This window comes from Ixodes scapularis, unplaced genomic scaffold (genome assembly GCF_016920785.2).
Source record: "Ixodes scapularis isolate PalLabHiFi unplaced genomic scaffold, ASM1692078v2 PGA_scaffold5__190_contigs__length_132052651, whole genome shotgun sequence".
NCBI lineage: Eukaryota > Metazoa > Arthropoda > Arachnida > Ixodida > Ixodidae > Ixodes > Ixodes scapularis.
In genome coordinates this window covers 55,248,754-55,272,771 of record NW_024609880.1, presented here as the reverse complement: position 1 = coordinate 55,272,771, position 24,018 = coordinate 55,248,754, and the positions used below count along the sequence as shown (strand labels likewise).

The 24,018-nt window shown below is 42.6% G+C and overlaps 2 protein-coding genes across 2 annotated transcripts in view; one reads left to right on the top strand and one right to left on the bottom strand.

The window, feature by feature from the left end:
• LOC115324969 (ATP-dependent RNA helicase DHX8) overlaps nucleotides 1-9,464 on the bottom strand; it is a 34,937-nt gene extending 25,473 nt beyond the window's left edge. The window contains exons 1-12 of the mRNA XM_040218647.3: nucleotides 9,155-9,464; nucleotides 8,916-9,001; nucleotides 8,126-8,290; nucleotides 7,691-7,764; nucleotides 7,501-7,566; nucleotides 6,684-6,939; nucleotides 6,090-6,188; nucleotides 5,260-5,370; nucleotides 4,334-4,525; nucleotides 3,582-3,666; nucleotides 3,361-3,461; nucleotides 62-209 (exon numbers count right to left, since the gene is read on the bottom strand). Of these exons, the coding sequence (XP_040074581.1) occupies nucleotides 62-209; nucleotides 3,361-3,461; nucleotides 3,582-3,666; nucleotides 4,334-4,525; nucleotides 5,260-5,370; nucleotides 6,090-6,188; nucleotides 6,684-6,939; nucleotides 7,501-7,566; nucleotides 7,691-7,764; nucleotides 8,126-8,290; nucleotides 8,916-9,001; nucleotides 9,155-9,248 (1,477 nt within the window). The 5' untranslated portion in view covers nucleotides 9,249-9,464. The remainder of the gene's footprint in view (nucleotides 1-61; nucleotides 210-3,360; nucleotides 3,462-3,581; nucleotides 3,667-4,333; nucleotides 4,526-5,259; nucleotides 5,371-6,089; nucleotides 6,189-6,683; nucleotides 6,940-7,500; nucleotides 7,567-7,690; nucleotides 7,765-8,125; nucleotides 8,291-8,915; nucleotides 9,002-9,154) is intronic.
• Nucleotides 9,465-9,570: 106 nt separating this feature from the next.
• On the top strand, nucleotides 9,571-22,172 carry LOC8027023 (transmembrane protein 19). Its single transcript, XM_002406913.4, has 6 exons — nucleotides 9,571-9,869; nucleotides 10,014-10,124; nucleotides 10,669-10,806; nucleotides 11,612-11,866; nucleotides 16,900-17,115; nucleotides 20,606-22,172. Exons 1-6 carry the CDS (start codon nucleotides 9,782-9,784, stop codon nucleotides 20,770-20,772), a joined length of 975 nt encoding a protein of 324 aa, XP_002406957.2. The 5' UTR covers nucleotides 9,571-9,781; the 3' UTR covers nucleotides 20,773-22,172.
• The last annotated feature ends 1,846 nt before the right edge of the window (nucleotides 22,173-24,018 follow it).

Here is a 24,018-nt window from a genome sequence, read left to right as displayed (position 1 = left end):
GCCCACATCAGACGAAAAGTTGCAATGAGAAGGGACGAGGTTTTTAGATATTGCTCCTTACCATCAGGCATGGGGTCAATCCAGTGCTTGTTCAGGCCAGCTGGAATCGAATCCATCTCTGCTTCTCTTTGCTGCTGCTTCTGCTCCCTACGTTCTTTTGCTAGGGCAGACTGCATCATGGCTGCTTGTGCAAGGGAGCCGTCAGGATTCTGCAGTTGGAAAGCACGATAGAAATTGCACCACTTCGGAGTCATTGCGGCACTGGCCGCTTGATGACACCCAAACCAGCGCATTAATAAATAAAGACACATACCAAAATTAAGCCGTAAAGTCAAATAAATACAAATAAAAATGGCAATTGGAAGTACAGTAAAACCTCGTTATAACAAAACGGGATATAACGAACTAATGGATATAACAAAGCAATCATAATTCCCCTTTCTTGCTAATAGTGGGAAGAAATGGACATTGGCTATAACAAACTAATGGTTATAACAAAATAATTACGACCGCTCCTTCAACTTTGTTATAACGAGTTTTTACTGTATATTTGTTCTCTTAATATTTTTCTATGTACCATGACAACAAAATTGTCTGATAGGGTGCTTTGAAGCTCTGACAAGCATTGTTTCAGCTCTTGTACTATAATAAATACTGCTGTATTCATATTGCTTGGTAGCATGGATTCTTCCTTGCTTCTGTGTTTACACATGATGCAGGAACAGAGCACTTGTGCAGTGGCCATTTGTGGTTGCTGCGCGGTAGGAAAACTCTTTGGCCCAGCCTAGGACTTGGTAAGTAGGTAGCAAGGAGTCTACACAGCAAAAATATAAATGCCTGTTTCTTCCACCTGTACACTTTGTTCCTTGAACACTATAAAACTAAAAATTTTGCTGCTATTTTTACAAGCTAACCATTTAAGGGGAGGCACGGCCTAGGAATCGCGATTTTTTCAAAAATGTCACATTTTTGGAAAATAGGCTGACCAGCTTTTACAACTCATAAAGAATGCTGTCCAAAAATTTTATTCCTGTAAGTAAAGTATTTACTCCGAAATAAATTATTTTCGAAGTGCTGGCGGCCGCACGTGCGCGCCGACGACGCGGCCGACTACGAAAATGTGCCATTTTCAAAGCACGCTCCCTCCGCGTTTCATAGGACTAGCATGGACAGGCCCCCCTCGTTGGAATGAGCGTCTCGCCCTCTTTCGTTCTGTTCGCAGCATTGTTCGCGATATTGTGCTCACAGACCGTAAAACACCGTAGAAAACATAGCTGTGCACGCTCTTATTGGTCAAGCTGGCGAAACAAGAGCTCTGATTCGCTAGGACGAGCCACGTGACGTGGCTTGTCCTAGCGAATCAGGAAGCTCTGTTGGAAATGGGCATACAGCCACGGAGCTACCAAGCGTCATACGGAGAGAGGGCCACCAAGATGAAGGTTGCGAAGGCCCAAGTGAAAGCGCTCGAGTCCTCCAAGATGTCCCACAAAAAAAGGAAGATGGAAGCTGTGGCCAAGGCACAGAGGGACCGTGCAGAGGAAGGAGTGACATATGCCCCTGGAGCATTTTAGATGAAATGGCAAGCCCCATCTAAACTAAAACACTGTTCAAACTTTCAAACCCTTTTTTCTCAGCTTCATGTTTTCACCATTTTTCACAGCTCTAAAACTATCGTTCAATCAGTTAAGTGCCCCAAAGTCTAATGTATGGCTTTTTTGGCATGAAATTTACTGGAGAACTCGGCTATGCGCTTACCTTTTGCAAATTGTTATGTCTTCACACAAAAAATGTTCACGTTTGTGAAACAAGAAAAAAATTAAAAATTCATACCATTATTGAAAGTTAATTTTTACGTGAAATATGGCCTTAAAAATTATTTCAAGCCTACTACCGATTAGTTTAGTCATTCAGCGTTATATCCCAAAAAAGAAATTGTGCCTTTTTATCCATATTTTGAAACGATAGTTTTTTTCCCTTTGGTACTGCTACATGTACATTTTTTTTAACGAATAAGGCTGCAACTTGTCAAGAAATAGACCTTTTGGGTTGAAAGTTGGTGTAGCCTCCTAAGTTTTGACGTTTAAAATACCCTAAAAATTTCAATGACCTGGCACAAATACTTAAAAAGTAGACCCTCCAAGGAAGTGCCTCCCCTTAAGAAAAACCCAGAAAGTATAGCTGTGAAATATTGCCATGTGCATCTCAGAGCAAGCGTATCCGTGGCTGAATGGTTATAGTGCTTGGCTACCATGCAAGGGGCCGAGGTTTGGTTCCTGAGAGCAGAAGTACCTTTTAGTTATTTTAGTAAATGTTTCATTCTGGTTAATTCGAGAACCCTGCTGCTTGTTTGAGGTTTGAATGTTCTGAATAATCTACGCCGATCGTTCCAGAAGCCCACGCGTGTACATAAGGGGCTCCGAATGGCCAGTCGGAATCAGTCTCGCCCCCAGAACTCTATCCCGCTACTACGCCACCATCGTCACCTCTTCAGTTGCCATTTGTGACAATATCCAGTGGATGCAAATACTAAATCCAACAGGAAGCCAGTGGATGCAACTAAATCCAGGAAGTCACAAATTTTGTTTGAATTACCAGAAGTTTGAATTATCAGAAATGTATCTAAATATGATGCCCGATGAAAGTATGATTTGCCACATCGATGGCTACACGTACAAAGCAGATATTTGATGATTTCCTCCATACAGACCTACTGACCATAAGCAGGTGTGCCACACATGAAATATTTGTAAAATGTATGACATAAGTTTATTTATCTCTCAAAAAAGTTGTTTATCGAGGACTGTAGAAACAGCACATGACGACTCGAAGCTAAATTAAGTTTGTTCATCAGGCCAAGAGGTTGTCAATTGTGGACTATTAAGCAGGGGACACGAGCGATGAAAACGGGCACCGCAAAGCAGTTTTCATAACTTGTGCGGATGTTGTGACGTGGACCTATGCCATGCCGTCACACCACAGCGTCTGCGCAAGTTACTTTGGAAATTTCCGTGTGGTGCCCGTTTTCATAGCTCATGTGTGCCCTGCTTGAGCCCCGTTGAGTGTGCTTCTCACCGAGCACTGGTGCACTGCAGAGAAGCAACACCCGCGAAAGAAAGCTCCGGGGTGATGCTTCTCTGCAGTGCACCGGTATTCGGAAAGAAGCACACTCAATGGGGCCGCGAGAACAAAAAGTGTGAATTACACGAAAACGCCGTTCGAATTAAGTGACTTATGAATACATGCAAGCATAGCAGGACAACCAAAATAATGAAATTTGTTTAAATTCACCAGAAGTATAAAATATCCAAGTTAGAACTGTCGCGAGCCTACTGTATGACAGGCACACCATTGACAACATACCTTCACTATCCTGACCGGACTCAGGTCTTGCAAGTTGGATCTTCCATGGCCTCTCAGGAATGGCGGTTCTTCCTCAACCAGTTCAATTTCTAGATCTTCCTCTGCAAGGCAAGAACCGGGTTGGACTCTAGATTTCCTACAGCTAAGCCTTCAGACTCCTTAATTAAACAGGAGACACGACTAAGTATAGGTATAAACTTTGAAGAGCCTAAATTACGCACCATCGTCATCTTCTTTGGGTAGTATACCGGTTGACTCATCAAAGTCTGGAAGCTCCGACTTGTCAATGCAATTCGCAGAAAGCATCTGAAACATACAATGCAAGATGAGGCATCAGTGTCCCGTGCACACCCCCGGTTGAGCCCGAGTATACCCGTTATGTGGCTTCAGTTTCGGTGTGTGAGAAAAAATGCTAAATAAGGCAGCTCAAAAAGAGTGATCTTGGGGTGTGAGGTCGAGGTACCGCCTTGCATAGTACCACGTCTCAAAAGATACAGTACGAGAAAAATGTTATAGGTTGGAAACGTGCACACATAAAATACTTTGCGCTCATAGATCAACGTGTATTCGATAAATAAATATACACTTCATAAAGCACGCCGATGCATTAGTGGAGCACAAACAAAATTTGCATTGGGCATGCGGGAAAGTACCTGGCACTTAAAGGCTAACATACACTTTGGGCACTCCACTTTTCCTCTTCCATATCCTCTCTACCTTTCCACACGCGCCAATACGGCCCCCCTCACAGCTCAGGAGAGGATGCCAACACAGAAGACCTTGGTCGCGCGCCACCAGTGCACATCGGCATAGAGTTAGTGTTCAAAATCGGAGAAGCAATTCCCTTCCCTTGCGTGCGAGTCAAGAAATTCCTCCTTTCCCTCCACTGCCTCCGCAGCAACACGATTTACACAAGAAGGAGAACGAGGAATACGGGGTGGGGAAGGGGAAGAGGGCAACGTGCTCTACCCACCTGCTTGATTTCCCACTTCTCGGGAGAGGAGATCCTCTGGACCCGCCGCCGGTTGTCCACGTCGTCGTCGTCGGGGCGTGCCACCAGCGGCAGGGAGCAAGGGCGGTCGGGATTGCGGGCCGCCTCCTGAGACTCCGGGTCTCCCGCACGCCGGACGGGGTTCAGGTCTTCCCCCGTGTCTTGGTCGACGTCCTGGGGAACAGCGTTTCAGTGCGTCACATCAAACGCCAAAAATATTTGAATCGTGCTTCGAGTTTGAAATGAATGTGGAATTATTCCGTTCAAACTCCGATATGAAAATGTTTTGTTCAAAATGAAATATGAAGCAAATGTAAAAACATTCTGTTCAAATTATGATTGAAATACACAATATTTGCCCCACCCCCGGATAAAATGCTTCGGTACAAATAAAGCAAAAAAATGTATGCTCCTTCATTTTAAGTGTAAGCAAAAATCTTTTGTGGAATGATTATTTGCTCAGTTTGCATGTCTACATTTGGGAGTTTTGCCCTAGGCTGTTCATACATTGTAGACAGATTGTAGACATTTCCAAGGCTGACCTGCAGTTTGAAAAGAGGGAAAATAAACATTTTTACCCCTGTCCATAGCCACGGACCAGCAAGGCCGAATCCAAGAACTCATCATTCAGCCCTCATAAAAGTATATTTTGAGTCTGCTGTGGGTTACCCGACTTCCTAAAGTTCATTAAAAGGTCCTATTTTCTCACATCCAAATAACTGCAGATATAGTAGGAAAGAGAGTTTAAAACCTGCTAGAGATCTGGCGGGTTGGCCTCAGAGTGGTCAGTATTGCCACATAATGGTGCCATAACCACTGTGACGAGCACCAGCTGCCTTAGGATGCTGACTTTTAAAGCAGTGACCAGTCAGAAGCAAAGGCCAGGCACAATTCAAAAAGGCATATACCTTCATGGAAAGGCTGGTCTTCTGTCCCGTGAATGACAGGACCTTCACCTTGACGCGCTGGCCTCTGGCAACTACGTCTCCGACGTTGGTGATGCGGCCCTCCCTCCGCAACTGGAATACAAACCAACCACTGTTAGGTCAGCGAGACAAGGATGAAGATCAAATAAACTATCTTGATATAAACTTCATCAAGACATCAATTGGCAGAGTGTAAATGCCACACTTTTTTAAGAGCTGTCAGCCTCTATACTGGCCCAGATTCTGGAAAGTGTGTGAGCTTGGATGTCACGCAGATCTATGCATGATGCGGTGGCCTGGTCATTAAAAACCACACTTCTAAATTGTTTCACTACTATGGTACTCAAAAAGAGCTTAGTAAAAGCAGTACACCACTATTGCATTCTAGTATAACAAGGACAAGGCAATGTTGAATGCCATTGTTTTATTTATTTAATGAGACTATCAATCTCTAAACAAGGACTATGATGAGTGCGAGCAGCAAAAATAAATAAAGAAACAGTAATAAACGTGCAGAACACAGCAAGTGTTCCTTGAATACCAGTAAACATTAAAAACTCTGATCAGTTAGATTATTCTAGGCAATCTAAGAGCCAAACAACACTTGGTCTATTTGCTTGAGATATAGACAGCTTTAATTTCGAGTCGCCAGAGCATTACTGGACGGAATTTCGCATTTCCCAAGCTTACAAGTAGAACCAAGGGGCCTAAATGATAATAGCACATACGGTAGGTATTATTTGAGGTGTTGGTCACTACTTACGAACAAACCAAGTATAACACACACATAAGGATACAACATTTGCACATACCTGAGAGATATGAACTAGGCCTTCCCAACGTCTGGGTAGACCTTCCAGCTGAACGAAACAGCCAAACTGCATAATGTTGGTCACCTTCCCGTTGTAGATCTGATACACACGAAAAAAGAAAACAACCAAGTATTATTATCTGATGATGATGTAAATAAAATTGATTGATTGATAATATATAAATGGTGATTGGCTATAAGAGCATGAATGGAAACAATATTACTTTTTTCCCCCAGTTATCTTATACAGTTTTAACTTGTCTTAGTGGAAGCTGGGCAGCTTGTTTATGTAATGAGGCCCTTTGGAGTGAATCTGGCATTTACTCCAAAGAAATTTTAACTGGGTTCGTCGAAGACTTTACCATCATGATACAACGAAATACGAAATATTCCCAGTCTTTTAACGATGTTACCTAGGCTAGTTACCTTTCCATGACTCGCAAGTATTGTTTTCGATATCAAAGGAGACATTCCAAATCAAATATCAAAGGACAAGGAGCATGTTAATGAGCGAGTAGTTCACACTAAAATGCACCAAGAGCCACAAGCTTCGTGGTCTTCAAACTGCCGACCTACGACGAACCGCCACACCCACCTGTCCAACCACGGGGTCAGGAGACACGGGAGGCGCGTTGCGGTCCTTGTGGCTGCTGCTGCTTCCACTACCAGAGGCCTGGTGCCGATCCTTGGAGCGAGATCGGCGGCGGTCCCGGTCGCGACTACGACTGCGGGACCGGCGACTGGAGTAGCGCCGCGAGTAGGGACTCTTGGTTCGAGACCTGGAGCGACGCCTCGAAGACCGGTGGACGGGGCTCCTTGAACGAGACTTTGATCTATGACGCCTGGAGGACCTGGAAGTCATCCCGAATCGAGTACATCTCAACGGTTAGAAATGAGCCACTTTCGAGTGAATCCACACTTCTCGTCGACATCCCCTCGAGACGACTGGCCAATGTCGCCGCATTTTTGGGTCACGACAGAAGCCAACTTAGATGAACGATTGTGCTAGTCGCCGTTCTGGTCTAGAGTTTAGACTATTTTTCCAGACTTGTTTTTACAGGGAGCGAGGCACGGCGTTTTTATGTCGGTGGAAGCTATGATTCGCGGGATAACTAATATCTTGGTTTTTAGCGCATTATTCAATTTTATACGCAACTATGGATGATCAGGAATACAAAACCTGTCTCCCTCCAACCGTGGATTTTAGAAAATTTGAAATTTAAACTTAGGATGTAAACACCAAATCTGCAATACATGAATTGTAACTGATGTAGATAAAAGTGAAGCTAACACCCCTCCACACTGTGCCAAGATACTGAAAATCAGTCGCCCATTGACTGTCGGTAACTGCGGCTGCAAAAGTGTCGAAAAGCATGCCCTCCTACCCTGGTTTTCACTATGTGACAGCATACCTGCTATGCTTGTCATTTGATCGTTCAGTCCTGCTGCTTGACTTGTCCACTTCTGCGTCTTTTTTCCTGCACAACCCAACACAAACAAATCCAGCTGTATAAATATACACAGAGCACAATTACAAACTGCAGAAATCACGAATATGTGTTTCGAATTTCTGATCACCCTGGGCACACACCAGGAACGTACCTGGCACCCGGTGCTAGAGCTTCTAGTTCTGCGAGGGCATCCGACGCAACTTTCACATCCTCTTCTAGTAATGTCTGCAAAAAGAATCGGTCACAACAAGTATTATTGCACGTTATGCAAAGTAGTTGTGTTGTGTGTATGTTTAGACAATATAAAAGTAGTTGGCTTCAATGGGTGTCTGGCATCCTTGCATCCCCGCTCATGTTATACAAGCACTTGTCAGGTTCATTACATTCAGGTGGAGACAGGGCCCCCTATGGAAGCACTACTGTCGGTGAAAGCGTGCTGGCTTAGACGGTACTTCGGCTGAAACTGAGAACCATAGAAGGTACCAAGCTGGCACTGAAACGAAGCACAACTGAAGGAAGCAATGAATCAAAAAGCTCTACTGCTGCAGGTTTGTCGAAGACAATAGTAAAAGTATAAGCAACTTACCCGTGCTTTTGGGTCATTCGGTAGCGCTAGAAATGGGAAACGCTCGCGCTTGATGTCCAGCTCTGTCCTGGGCTTTTCTTCAAAGCCTTCTTTGGGTAGAGAGCTTGTATGTTTCTTGGGTCTCATGTGCTGAATGATACGCAGCAGATTTGCCGTGAACGAGTCCTATAAGTACCACAACATAATTCAAATGGCCATTTGTCTTAGTGTGATTGAACAAGCGTAATTCGGGATAACCAATGCCAACCGAGCGCTAATTCCAATACTTAACCAATAAATAACTTTCTGAATTAAAATAAAAAAGCGGGCTAGTTTTCTTAGTCATCCCCAAAGGCTGGCAATGAGAAAAATATGTGTAAATGGAAGACAGACACAGGCCAAGCACTGTTTGTCATTCTCGGAAGTAACCGGCATAAGAGGATGCAGTTATAGGCAGAGGATGATGCTAGTGTTATGTGGATCTCCAACTTGTTTACACATTTTCGCAACATTGTTATAATGATCATGAGGCAAACGGCATGCCCACATCTAAGAAGATAACTCCAATGACCACTGAGATCTCTGTTAATGTAAGCCAACATCATGATATCCAATACATAAAGACTTCTACATCTGAAGATGTCCAAGCATAATGAAATCTAACCAACATGATATGCCATCAAACTTGGGAATCTCTCTCAGTGTAAAGACTGTGGAAGTTTTGCGTGGACTACGTATTTATCAACAGGGCTGCGTAGTACGGGTGCGATCATCTGCATGCTAGGAGGACAAAACGGAGAAACGCACTTACCGAAAACTCCGCCTCGTTCTCTTCCAGAGCCTTCTTGAAGGACTCAAACGTGTTGTTCTTGTCTGCCAGGTCAATAATAAACTCGGCTGAAAGTATTATTTGAAAGACACCTTGGTTGTCGTCGGAAATGTGATACAACAGTACAACGCTAGGAGCCTCAGGCACGTCAAGAAACCCATGTAGGCTACAAGCTATTAAAAATGACCATAACGATCACGAGCTCGGGAACACGTACTTACCCATGTCTTTGTCGTTTATTCCTAGATGGTTGTCCAACTCCGTGCATATTTTGGAAACAAGAGACAGGTACTCAAGCTTGGCGATTTCGTCCATGTTGACAGATCGTCGAACGCTCCAAAGAATGTGCGATTTTGTCAGTAAACCCAGTGCCTTAGCGAGTCTAAATAAAACACCTATAAATACTGTATTTATGTTATATAAACCGAGAGTTTGAGCTTACAAGACGAACTTCATTTTGTTGACGCACAAACCACGACTCGAGTCTCGACCTGACCACAGCATACGACTTGACCAACTTGAACAACGAATAGTGAAACTTTGCCAAGTTTGTTGGATAGATGGCAGCAGTAGCAGCAGTAGCAGAGGAGGGTAGGTGGCGCAAGTTTACCACACCTACGCCGAGTGGCCGAGTTCCGTTTCCGGGTAACTGCAGTTTATAAAAAGTTTCGGAAGCTAGCGGGGTTCGGGTTTCGTGGTTTTGTTCCCGCGGATTTGTTTTGTTGTCAGTAGTCGTGAGCCGCGTCTTCGTTTTCGTTACGTAATGTTGTGTTATTGATGAGAAAGAAAGAGCTGTCTGTGACTCACCTTTAGGTTCGTTTATTTTTTAATTTGTTTTTATAAAAATAATGCTTTTAGTAAGCCTGCTTGCGGTGACACTACCCCTTTCTCTACTGTTTTGGACGGTGTCGGTGGTTTCATCTTGGTATTCCGAAGGTGAGTGCTGCCCGAGTTATCCTGGAGCCTCAGGTGCTGAATCTGGCTGCAGTTATTTTCTCGGTCATTAAATGAAGAAACGCCGCGTTCATCGAGCTTACGTATACGTACGCGTGTATAACTTGCAGTCGTTCATTTTTTCAGATATCGCTCCGCCCACCCCGCTCCGTTTCTTCGTCTCTGTTTTTATTCCACTTCTCATCGCGACATGGGGCTACAGGAAAAAAAGCTTGGACGTTTCGGGAGCACTTTCCGGTAAGAATATTTCCTTAAGTATAACTACACGCGTCCGTATTTTCTCAAAATTTGTAAACTGATTGATTGATATTTATTTGAGCTCAGCTGAGCCGCGGCGCCGCTGGAAGACAAGTTTCCCATACCGTGAAGGCCTGCGGCGCCGCGTCGAATGATGATAAAATTATATATTGTACAAATAAATTAAGAAAAAAAAGTGATGATGGTTTAAATGAAATTTGTAAACGAGAAGGGGTTGATGTTGCGGTATGTAATATAAATGTAAGCAATGCGGAAAGTAAATCGTCTGCTTCTTGCGCAGGGGTTGCGGTGACGTCAGAACGGCGCCTTGTTCTATTGGCTTTGATTCGTAGGATAGGGTTAGACCTTAATGCTAGACCAGCCAATAAGAGCTAGGCATTCTGGCATCATCGCAACCCCCGTGCAAGAGGCAGACAAGTTTGTGCTCCGCATAAATGTTAATTTAACCAATAGAAATAAAAAAATGTAACCAATGCATTAATTTTATTGGTTACATTTCTTCATTATTTCCTTTATTTTGCAGGTCTCATTCTCGGGTTTGTCCTTACACTGAGCAGTTACTGCTTTCAAGCTGTGCTGCTCGTTTTTTTCGTGTCCTCTTCAAAAGCAACGAAGTTCAGGTCCAGCCAAAAACGAAAATTTGAAGCCGACCACAAGGAGGGTGGGTATCTTTAATTCTCAATTCTCGCCCGATTAAAGTACAAAAGCTGATCGATAACAGAACTTGTCAGCATGATAGTATATGCAACTAATCGGGACTATATGCCTTCCACAGTCACCTCTTGCCACCTTGCGCATGTGCTTACCGGTGTGCCTCGGGGCAGTGTAAGCCCTATGCCCTTCCCGATTTACGTGAACAACATCGCCGATGGACTAAAATCAAAGGCAATACTACATGCAGATGACCTCTCACTCCTTCAACCCGGGACATCAATGGAGGCATCCACCTCCCTCCGAAGGAACCTCGGTGAATGCCACAGGTGGTGTGTGGCACACAACCTGCCACTAAACACTTCAAAAAGTGTATGCATGACTATCAGCCTGTCCTTGGCTGAACCCTTGCACACCTACACCCTCGCAACCTGTGGCACCCTCCCTCCCCCATGTCACCCAGACCACACTCTTGGGAGTCGCGTTCGAACACCGCCTCGACTTCACCTGCCGGTGTTTTCCTATGCGGGGCACAAGTTTGTCTGCTTCTTGCATTGGCGTTGCAGTGACATCAAAAGATCAAGTTTCGACTTGGAAAGATAGTGGGTAGATCTCAGTGCTAGTGTCCTTGGGGTCTACCCACTATCCTTCCAATCTAGCCAATCTGAGCTCGGCGTTCTGGTGTCACTACAACCCTTGCGCAAGAAGCAGACAAACTTGTGGTCTACCTAGTGAGCCATCAGCCGCCCTTCATTCCTTTGTTGCCAGACTTCGTGGCAAACTTGACCGAAGGGCACGACGTCGTTTGTGCGCAGGTGGCCAGCGAAACTGGGTGCAGGTGCTGTGCAATGGAGGCATAGCCGCAGAGTTTGCCCTGCTCTACATGCTCGAGTGTGGGATGGGGGAGAAGCTGGTGGACCCCAGCCGGAACTGGCAGTGCGCCATGCTGTCCCTGGCAGTGCTGAGCGCCATGGCCGAGAGCTGCGGCGACACATGGGCCTCGGAGCTGGGCAGCGTCTGGTCCAGCGGTGACCCTTTCCTCATTACCACCCTCGAGAGAGTACCCAGGGGTGAGTCACACTCCCCTTGCTGCCAGAGAGTAGGGAGCCGCATTCCTTGCTTCAGAGCATGGTCTGCTTTACACTCCAATCGGGTGTTTACCCAGTAACAGTATGGGGCAATATGTGGAGCGCAAGTTTGTCTGCTTCTTGCACAGGGGTTGCGAAAATGTCGAAACGCCAGACTCTTATTAACCGATTGGAGAAAAAAAATAGTGGACAGGCCTCAAGGCATCGAGCATTTAAATTTATACCCTCTATCCTTTCAATCAAGCCCAATCATAGCTCAGCGTCATTCTGCATCACCACAACCCCTGCGCAAGAAGCAGATGACTTGCTCTCCTAATATGACATACTTCTAACTCAAAATCTCACCGGATCATTGATTCTTTCGCCTTATGTCCTCCTATGCATGAAGCTAGTGTTTCCCAGCTCGGTTGAGATTTTTTTTTTTTTTTTTGCGTCGCAATTTGTTTTGTTTTTTGGTATAGTTTGCGACAAGAAGGAGCATCGTCCGATGCTCGATTTTCATACGTACCTGTCTTAATTCGAACGGACTTAAGACAAGGCATCGACCCGTCGGCGGCCACAAGAGCTTGGTAGATGCCGCCCGGGCGACTCCGAAAGGATACAAATTAAAACAAACTAATACATCCCCGATTATGCATGCTGAGTTCCGTCGTGGACAGAACCACTGGTGACGCTCTGGTGTTACACGGACATCTAAAACGATGGCAGAAACTAAGCGTCCGCACGTAAACAAAAGGCGAAAGTGGCAGACGCTGTTTGTCGACGTGGTGGAACGCGACTTGCCGAAAAGGAAGAGGCGTTCCGTGGGACTGCCCTTTTGTGTTTGAGTGTGATTGTTCTGCGTTGCAACCGCCTGTAAAAAACCGATCACGAATAGAGGACGCGCTCCCGCTGGCTGTTGTGTCGTCACCATTTCTTGAGAGCTTTTCTTTTACTCCGTAACTTATCGTAGTCAGCCGATTCTAACGCCAACCTTGTTTTTTATATAGAAAATTGTTCCTAAAAACTTCCTTCACGCTAGACTTGGATACAAAACCGACGTCGGGGGCATGTTGAAGTTTCACTTCTTGGATATAAAAACTGTGTGAACATTAGAATGCAGAGCGCAAGTTCGTCTGCTTCTTTTGCAGGGGTTGTGGCGACGTCACTATGCCGAGCTCTGATCGGCTCTGATTGAAGGATAGTAAGCAGACCTCGAAAGCAGACAAACTTGAGCTCTGCATTAGGGGCACATTAGAATTGGGTAAATGAGGTACCTATAATTCCTCACTCGTACCCCAACATCCAAAGTATGCTGGGTTTGGGCACAAGTTTGCCCCATTAAACTTTTATTTTCCTCAGTTTTAGCTTCCCTTTGTCACCTGTTATATGTGACAATATTTAAGGAGTGAGAGCCGTAATAGTTGCTTGCTAGGAATCATAGAAAATTCAAGTCATATTTACCAAAAGGAGTGATGCTATAGTGCAAATGTATCAAAAAAATATGAAGAAAACAAGAAACGGGAAGATTGAGTGATTGGATATGGATTGGCTGCCTCTCTGAATGAGACAATCTTAAGTGTTTTCTTTTTCCGGGTACTCGAGATCAGTTGAGGACTGTATTGTTTCTCTATGCCAATATGTCGCCCCTTCCACTGTGTATTGACGTAGAGTAGAGTTAGTCATTTATGCCCATACTATATAATTGCAATGTCTTTCTTTTTTTTTTATTAGTTTCTTTATACTACTAGCCTTCTGTGATCCAACATAGCAAAGTATAAAATATGAAAACATGCCCAAACCAGTTAGTTGTTGTGACAAGTGTTTGAAGGGTTGTTTTCATATTCTTTGGGTTTTGCCAATTTTGTGTCAATAACAGTTTGAACTGACCTTAAGTTGAACTATTTTCATTTGTTGTCCAAGTGACTTAAGAATACCTCTATGCATACTCAAAATGTCTTATATGTGACCTCTGAAGAAGGAGGAAGTTATTGTGACAAGAGCAAGGAAGAGGAAAAAAATATTGTATAGGAAACTAGCATTGGCTTAGGAAATGTAAAAATGCAGGCAAGCTGATGTACAATATCTATATATAAATTGAGGCTGCTACAAGCAAACGAAGGGGGCAACCACAAACATATCTAACTTGACTCCTACTTTGTTTTACAAAATTGTTTTTATACACTTGTAAAACCCCTTTAATCAGTCATATTTTGTTAACTAAATAGAGAAATGTTTTCTGGAAATGAATCTTCAAGTATTTTTGTTTCAGAATGCATAAATCTAGAAACAAAGTACCGCATTTCTGGCACCTTTGGTTAAGGCTAACATCGGTTTGTATTTTGAGATTGTCTTTTTATGGTGCAACCTCAACCTACACGCCCTAAACATCCTACAAAACCCAAATTTACAATTGCACGTGACCTTTCTCGCCCTCAAAAACGCAACCGAACATTGCAACTCACTCCTTTTTCTGAGAGAAAGAGGCAAGTCGCAGTGTTTCATTTTGTTGAGTTTCGTTTAGTGCGCTTCTCATCGCGCATTGGTGCACTGCAGTGAAGCGACAAAAGCACGGTAAGCATTGCATATTTGCGTGTCTTGCTTGCTTCACTGCATCGCACTCGCGTGCTTAGGGGAAAGGATTTCTCCAGAGAAGGGCAGTACACACAATTCCTGAATAAAACTGAGGAGAATAGATGATAGCCTGCAATATTTTAATTATTGTTTTCTCATTTAAGATTCGGCAAGGATACGTTGGTATTGCAAAACGATTTATATGGACTGTTCTCCAAGTTTTCTTCATGCCAAACTCTTTTTGGTTTAGTTATTACTTTTGTGTAAGTGTGAATAAATTAGAGGAGCAGTCGATGGAAGCTGGGAAAAACCGTAGTGAGTTCAGCAAAAATGTGTATAAAAAGACATAAATTGATTGCAATCCGATTTTTGTTATGAAGTTCTGCATATAAAATGTAATTGATGTTCATAATCAAATGACAAGGGCTTTGTTTTTTGTCTGAATGAAGAATTGCAGTTTACTACAGCCTCTAGAACTTAAACAAAACATCAATTTATCTACTCAAAATAATTCTATTCTAACTATATTTCAGTGGAATTTCTTACCTGAAATAACCATTCACAGCAGTTTGTGCTGTCCTTCATTAATCATCATCTTGTTACCGTGTCTGGTGCTTCTGCCTGCAACTAAATAGCTAGTACTGTGTTTGAGGGAATAACTCCTGCTGTGCAATCAATGCTAACAAAGAGTCGCACATAAGTGAGAAGGCAAAACAGACATTGCCTACTAGTTGGACAAGCCAATGCCTTAAGGGGGGACACTGGCTAGAGCTCAAACTTTTTAACTACTCAAGTGATCGGAATGAAATTTGCAGAGGAGATTTAGCTTCAGATGTAGGTGTATTGTGCAAACTTTCAGCTCTCTAGGACAAATTTACATACCTGCATAAGGTAATGTGTCACTTTTCATTAAGAAATCTATGATATGCAAATCAAGCTATTAAGCATCATTTTGACTGCTTGAATATAAAGTGGGGGATATGGGACCTCGGGCTATCTAGTTTTAATAACTTAAATGTAAATATTTCAGGAAGAGTTATTACCTCAAACTATGAGATGCATATCTGTCCTCTATCAATTTTTGAAAACTTGGTTTTTTATCACTGAGGATTTCAACCTAAAACAAAATAAAGTAGATAGCCCGATTCCTGAGTAAATTTCAGTTCAGAAACATCTTGATTGTGGTATCAGAATACTTTCACCTTCGAACAAAAGATTCCTTCGTATGAAATTTGCAGCAAAAAGTGGAACTGAGAAAAATGCATTTAAACATTGAACTCCTTTACTTTGTTACTGCCTCACAATGTGTTAAAAATATTTTATATCAACATAACTATTTGGCATATGGTTATCAAATTTGGTGTAAGGGTGTATAATTAGTTTCTAAAACTGAAAACCTCAAAATTAAAAAAATGAATTTTTTCAAAAAAATTTAAAATTTAGGCCCATGTCCCCCCTTAATGCAATGGTCCTCAAATCGGGGTCCACAGGCCTTTTGGGGTCCCTGAAGGCATTCTAGTGGTCCGCAAATCCCTGGCTCGTCAGTCAAGCCTGGCTATAAAAGTTGCCTTTTTCCAGATTAGGAAGAAACATTCCTGTTTTCGGGTAAGTTTTGTGGTGTGTATGTCAGTGTCTTCTGGTGTGTATGTCAATGAAGTCTATTTTACACTAGCCCTTAGTTATATTCATTTATTCAGTCATGATCATAATTAACCTATACCTTTATCTTTCCCTCACCTTGAACAAGGTGTTCTACCATCTTCGTGAATGCACAAGGGGTCTGCAAAACATCAGTGGTTGTGAACCACTGCCTTAACGTAATAAATAATTAAAAAGTAATCCTAAATAAACCCTAACAGGATATTTGCAGTGGTATAAATGAAGATGAAGTGTGGGCTTAATCTCCAAAAGATCTTTTTGCTGCTGCAAAATGACCCTTTGGCTGCTCCAAAAGGTGCTCCGAAACGACTCTGATATGTCACATCACTGAGTTGGTAAGCGTTTTTCGAAAATTTTCATTGGGAAAATGGCGGTCGATGAAGCCCATGAATACATGGAGTTGGATGGCGTCCGCTGTCAGGAACTGGCCCCGTTTTGTCATTGAGATTTTCAGAAAATCTATTAAAACTTTTGAGTCGGATAATGGTTTGTTCTGCAAATACGGCATTTGGTTCAGTCTGCCAGCGCTGCATTTCGGAGAAGACGAGTTCGGCGATGCATAATGAATTTTTGCAATGCAAAAAACTCTACTTTTCTTTTTTTTGTGGACGTGTTGTAACAATAATGGAACATTGGGTAAGACTATTCCAGAGGTTTAAAGTTGCACTCGTTCAACACTTTCACCTATCAGAGCTCAGTTTCAAAAGAAGCACTGTATAGTCTCAGCGCCTTTGGTGCCAAATATTTTTTAACACATTTTTTGGGAACTTACGGAAACTCGAAGTCTTCTCTTCTGTGTGCAGGCACAAACGGAGGGGTGTCCGTGGCGGGAACGTTCTTCAGCGGCCTGGCGGGCGCCTTGCTCGGGCTGGTCTACTACCTGTCCCTGGTGGTGTGCGTAGGCTCCACCACGCTGCGTACGAGCCCCACCCAGGGCGCTCTCGTTGTCGTGGGGGCATTGGCGGGCTCTCTGGGCTCTCTCATCGACTCCTTCCTCGGCGCCACTCTCCAGTATTCGGGTGAGTTTGCACAATTTTCGAGAAATAGTCGTCTATAACATTGCCAGAATTATACCATGGCAAAAGATTTATGCACCAAAATCTTTTAAAAAGATATGTGTGAGCCGGAAGGGCTTTGTATATATCACCACGCAAACATGTCTGCAGCGGTGATAGCCTGTTAAAGGGACACTGACAGGGTATTGAAGCCCGCCAAGGTTTTTATTTGTACATGACATATGAGAGCCCAACTGCCCAGAACACAATTTTCGGCTCAAAATTTGTTTTCTTTCTGCCCGGAAACTACCTATCAAGAATTTGCTGGATTGAGTTGCGCTCACTTCTCTGTGGTCACAAGCCATTTTCTAAAGTTTGGGCATAACCACCAAATGTAATCAAAGTCGTGGGTCATCGAAGGCATACATTCAATATTAAAAATAAAGTGAAGAAATAGGATATTCATTTTTTGTGGCTTCTAAATATTGCAAATGCGGTGATTTAAACAAAAAAAGAAAAAAAAAAAAGCTGCACAGTCATGTGACTTTTGCCAACTCTATCCTCCTCTATGTTTCTTCTTCCTCCCCACTCCAGTTTTGGTTTTGAGCAGTTGCGTTTTTCGACTTTATTGAACAATATGTGATGCCTTAGCATAATACTGATTGGGTACTCTTCAGACACCATAATAAATCACCTGGCAAAAAATAAACAAAAATTTTGGGGGTCAGCAGTGTCCCTTTAACAACTTCAACCCTTGCAAATGCTTGCTTTCGGGAGGAAGTTTGAGAGAACGAAATGTTTTCACTTCCACTTTCTTCCTCAGATGTATATTTGGTTGTGCACAATATTTTGGGACACGAGCATAAAAGCAGCTTGGTTAAGCCACCCCAAAAAGAGATTATGGCTCTGAGTGCAGATCTGTTAGCTGGAGAATCCTTCAAGATAGCTTGATCGCATTTCCACACTGCCCCTTGTTGACGTTGCTTCTTATTGCCTTGGCATGTGTAGTCTCTAGGGAATTTTAGTCTGTGGCAGCCCTTTGTACGTGTCACTGACCTATAGCAAACTTGCTTTTAGGCAGAAGTCTTGTGTGGGTCTGAGGATTGAAAGCAGCTGGCACCAGACACTTGTTGCATTATCTTTCCTTGATAAGCTTGGCTTGGGAAAGGGGTACACAGTAATATTCAGGCATTATCTGAGAATGTCTGGGAGTCTTTGGGGCTATTTTTGGTGGCTATCTTATCAGGTTCTCCAGCTTGGAGCTGATTTTCTTTTTGTTTTGTTTTGCAAGCGTCAGGTTGTTGTGTAGTCCCATTTAGTTCAAAAGCATTTTGTGCAAGTTTAATTTTAAAGAATGGCTTGTGTTGAACTAGTTTTAAATTCTGATTAATATAAAACTAAGTGTGTTTGATGCATTTTTTTTTAATTAAAACAAGCTGAAATAGTTTTTTTTTTTTTTTTCATGCTTAAGTTTGGGTAGTTTTATGCTTATGTTATGCTTGCACTGTCACATATTTGAATTGTCTTATAATATTTGTTCCTTAGTTGTTGTTTTTTTTGTGAAGTATTTTAGGTTTTTTTTCTCTAGGGTCTAGCTCTTACCCAGAAAAGTTGCAGGATTGTTTATTTGTGCACTGATATTTAGGTTATGGGCAGGAGCTGAAAAAAGAGTATCTGGAAAACATTTCTCATTTGTACAGAGTATGTCCAGAATGTAAGTACCATTTTTAAATAATAAAAAAACTCCCACAACATTGTTTGGGAGTTGCTTTATTTCTAATAAATTCTGGATGCCTTAATCTGTCTTTCGATATAATCCCCTATCATGTCAAAAGCTTTTTGATAACTTCCCCACAGAATCTGCCCGAATCCTGGGCCGGCATCTTCGGCCTCCATTGTGAAACAGTTTGTGCTGCTGATGTGTTATGTAACACTTTCATTAAGTAATAATTTTGGAGATTATAACATGTGCGTTACAAGATCAGAAGTAGAAAGTATCAGTTATCCAGAATTTTTTTTTTATTTGTACTTCCTCCACCAATTTGTTTCTCACCAGAAGTGGCCTACAGAGTTCATTATGAATGCTCTGCCACCCTCGATTAAACATTGACAGTGATTTCCACATCATTCCCTCACTCATTGCATTTCGTCTACATTTTATAATTATGTGATATATGTGAATACACACTATAAGATTTTTGTACTCATAAATCTGCATTGTCAAACATTTATCGCGCCCAGAAATCTCATCCTAGACCAGGCATCGGAGTCAGCAAGTCGTTCTATCTATTTTTATTGCTAAGCACGAACTTAAAAAATACCCAGTCTCACAAAATGGCGTCAAGGTGTGACTAATGAATGGGGGAACACAAATGCACAAATGCAACTTGGAATGGAATACTCTTGCAGAACTTGTGCACCAACGTAGTCACTTTCCGAGTTTCCCTTAACTAAATTATGCCATTTAGGGAAGTAATCAATTGCAAATGTGATGTGAAGAGAAACATGCATGCTAGTTTTAGCTTTAAACATTTAGGCATATCTTAACCTTCAGGGGTTACACAATCATGTTGGTATGCAGGGAGGGAATTTCCTGGAATTGTCGCCCAAATCATTCCTGTATAAACTATGCATCCCACAGAAAAAAAGGTTTATGTCATACTGGTTTCTACTAATTCAGGAAAATTATTCACATTTGGTATACAATTAGGTCAATAATTACTCTTTAGTAATCAACTTTTAGTTAGTAAATTTAAAGGTATGGCTTCAGTTAGGAACTTGCTGGGCATCTTCAAAAATAACTAATTGTCTTTCAGTGCATATCCTACCACTCTCTAAACCGATCAAGTGCAGGGCGTTTGCCATGACCTTTGTGCTTTCAATCGGTGTGCTTATGATTGTGTATCTGGACTGCTTTCTTATTTATGGTGAAACAAAGTATGACACACGAGGGAACATAATTGCCAATGCGTGACAGAAATGAATTCTCTCATGGGCCTTAAGGCCCGTTCACACTCTTGCGACCTCTTAAACCTGGGTTCCTTAAAACTTCTTAAACCAGAGAACACACTGGCGCCATCTATATTGGGAAGCAGTGTAAACTCAACGGTCCGGCATATTTTTTTTTTATTTCTCGCGCATTATCGTTTTTTTCTTGGCTCGAAAAACTTTTGTCAATGTTAAAAACGAGCCTTTCTATGGGTATTACGCACATTTGACCTCGGAAATCCCGCAGAACCTTCGCTCTTGTGAAATGCAGTTCCAGGGTCACCGCATAGATGGCACCACAATGCCTGTGTATTCCCTGACTCTAAAAACATTTAAGAAGTTTTAAGAGATCTCGTCTCTCTCAGTCGTACTCGGTCGCAAGAGTGCGAACGGGCCTTTATGCACAAACCGTACTCCCTTTCTGGACGCACCCCATAAATTGTTAGGCATTTTTTTATGCCCTTTAAATGCAAAAAAGTTGCCATATAAGTGTGAACATGGAGACTTGCTTGGGTTGTTTGTGCAGGGTTGGACGCTTCAAGTGGACGGATAGTGGAAGAACCAGGGCCGGGAGTGAAGCACGTCTCCGGAATCAATCTACTCGACAATCATTCCGTTAACCTGATCTCAAACCTTGTCACAGCCATGCTTGTACCTTGGATTTCGGTGCAAGTGCTGTCCTTGTTTCACTGATTTTTCCAACCTCTACAGTGTGTGAATGTGTGTATAATTGTGTTTGGGTTGTTTTTCCACTTTCGAGGTGTTCTTTTGGTACTGTTTTTCAAGCAGTTGTTGCAGCTTGTTTGGGGACATCACAGATTTTACGGCACATTTTTTGAGCGTTTGCGTTACATTCTTCAATCCAAGGCTATGTTCACACTCTTGTGTGCAATGGAAGTGTATTGATTTAAATGTTTGTGTGAATGGGAAGACATTTTCATATACTGTTGGAGCTCGACCTTTTGAATGTGGAAGGCCGTTACTGTTGAAACTGAAATGACAATCATTGTACTATATACGAAGAGCATGTTTTCCCCGTTTGTCCTTGTGTGTGCAAGTAACTGTATGGCTAGGTGTTTGTTTGTGTCCTGCCTATGCTGTGCAGTGCTTCTTGCATATGCTGACTTGCCTCTTTTGAGTAGCATGTAAGTGTTGTAGGTCATTTTGCAATAGACAGTGCAATACTTTTTGAAGATGTACATATGTATATACCCAACAGATGAAGATGTTGAAGAGTTTGTAGTTGTATCCAGTAAAATGACAATCAACATGTTGGCTGCTGCTCAAATTGCAAGTGATTATGGAAAAGTTACATGGGGTTTAACTAGCTCGCATAAGTTAGCCGCTAATGTAGCATTAGTGATGTATGATTTGTTATGTCAGCAAATGTGGCGAAGCATTCCAAGAGGACAGCTGTGAATGGTCTATCCAATAGAGGTGGTATCTGGAAGAGATCATTTTGACGAGTTTCTAGATGCTAAAAGAGCATTACCATCTTGGCTAGTTTCATTTTTAACTGTGTGAAAGCTTTTTTTGTTTTACGGAGCTATTCTGGCACCGTCCGAGATTTTGGGATATCAAATTTTCTTACTTGTTTTCTTGTCCTTTTGAGCATTAGTACTTTATGTTTTGAATTGAACGCAAGATCGCCTGAGCACTTGCGTGTCTTGCCATTCCATCAACAAACCCAGTGAGGCTTGTCTGAGCTATATTTATGAAGTGTGAATCGAAGCTGACTTTGGGCATCGAAGCCGTAGAGGAATAGTACATACCAAAGCTCGACAATCATTGCGGCTATTTGCATATTTTAATATAAGTATTTTGATATGCCCATATACCTGAGTGTTTGCATATACAAATTAAATGTATGTTTAGGCGGTGATCTTTCTGTGCTCTCTGCAGTGCCGATAATGTAGTTTGTTTCAAAGGGAGCATTATTTGTAGCACGCTCTCTACCAAGTAGCATCAAGTATTTCGGTGTTGGATGTGCATCAACAGTTGCAAGTTGTTCCTTCAATTTTTTTTTTCTTCTGGCATGCAGCTGATGTACATCGAGTTTTCAGTGTCTAAATAAAAGCATTAATTTAGGTTTATACTCTGAAAAGCTTTTTTCTGTCAACCCACAAATGTACTTGCCTTTTTGCCATTGGTTAAGATATGCAGAACAAATGACTTTTTGTGCGGTAATTCTCTGCTGAACTCGAGAAGCAACGATAGCAAGTTTAGTCAAGTGTTTTCTTGCAGCTTGATAAACCCAACGTGTCCTTTTAATGTCCACAATCTCTTTCCTGTCTTGAAAAAATGGGCATATCTCGAAAAACATGCTTCTACCGTTTTTCATAGTTTTATCTAACGCGAGATTATAAGGTGGCTCCAGTGACAATATCTCGCACTGTGTCTTAGTCTTCAGTGCATGCGAGTGCATGTTTGTACGTGATGAAAGCTGCTTAAACAGTGAAGACGAAGTGAAGAAGCATACACAACAGGACGAAACTGTACTCGCAACTAAAGTTTTATTCGTGAAAATGATACAAGGAAAACTGCATAGCCACGACATATAGCACTCACGTCAGAACGCCAAGCTCCGATTGGCTCTGATGAAAGGATAGTGGGTAAACCTCAATGCCAGCTGTCTTGAGGTTCACCCCCTATCCTTCGAATCGGAGCCATTCAGAGCTCGGCGTTCTGACGTCACCGCTACCCCTGCTCAAGGAGCAGACCCTGCTGGAAATGGCAGGCCTGTTCCAATTGAAATGCATAGCCAAAGCCTATGAGCATGAATGTGCAATTGGCGCCGATGAGAAAATCCGATGTTTTGCACATTGGTGCAACTGGAAATGCTGCAGAGAAGCCGCAGCGCGGGGGAAGGCCAAAGAATCGGTTGAGGGAAAGTCAACTTTAGGGGGCAAGCGCCATGATGCCAATTGTGTCAATGTGCACGACACTCAGTTTGCTCATTACCGCTCATTGCAGCCAGTGGCGCTATGTGGCAGAGCCATTGTACGGGAGATAGCAAAGAGCCATGCACTGCAGAGAAGTGAACTCGGTGCAGTATGGCAGTGACAATGCTCAATCGCCAAATTAGCACACCCTTGCAAACATTTTCTATGGGACCGATAGAGATTTTTATGCGATCAATAGGATTTCATCGTACCGATGGGCATTTCTACTGGGCCGATAACAAGTTATATCGTACCAATACAGACTTCTCTTGTACCATTAGGAACTTCTCTGGGACAAGCAGGAACTTCTATGGGACAAGTAGAAACTTCTATGGGAACAACACGAATGTTTTCTGGTCCGGAATACAAGTGCCTATTGGTCCTTCAATAGGATCAATAACAAGTTGTACTGGTTAAACTGAAAGCTTCATTGGTGAAATGGAATGCATTTCGGATCGAGAACTTTTAATGGTCGACTGGGAATACAGAACATAAAATCTATTAAGTGGGCATCTATCAGGTTAAACAGTATGCTTAGTGGAGAAATTAGAGTTGTTATATACTAAAGTTTTATGTTTTGAGCACAGGAAAATAATTTTTGCCGCAAATATACCCGATGGCAGGCACGCAGCCAGGATTTTGATTCGCCCATGACAAAATACTGTATGAGGGGGAGGGGGGAAGGGGGCCCCACCAAATGAAAGGTTTGAGAGGAGGGGGGGGGGGGGGGGTCCCATGGTTCCTCCCCCCCCCCCCCCCCCCCCCCTTGTGCAGATACGTGCGTGCCCGATGGGTTCCTCTCTGTCAAATAAACATTTTTTTTTAGCTATATAACTTGGGTTGGGCCATGTAGACACTAATTAAATAAAACATTCAGTTAATAAAGTGAATATGAACTCTTTTTTTGTCACGTGTTTTAGAATTTCCTGATTACGTACTGTCCTCCTTCGTATTATAAAACATGCGGCTGCCAGTAAAACATAAAGAAAAGACTATG

Bases quoted from the DNA above. Each gene is read 5' to 3' on its own strand.
- LOC8027023 (XM_002406913.4), top strand. From the start codon at position 9,782: ATGCTTTTAGTAAGCCTGCTTGCGGTGACACTACCCCTTTCTCTACTG. The intron at 9,870-10,013 runs GTGAGTGCTGCC...TCATTTTTTCAG, and splicing joins TTCATCTTGGTATTCCGAAG to ATATCGCTCCGCCCACCCCG. The intron at 10,807-11,611 runs GTGGGTATCTTT...GTTTGTGCGCAG, and splicing joins TGAAGCCGACCACAAGGAGG to GTGGCCAGCGAAACTGGGTG.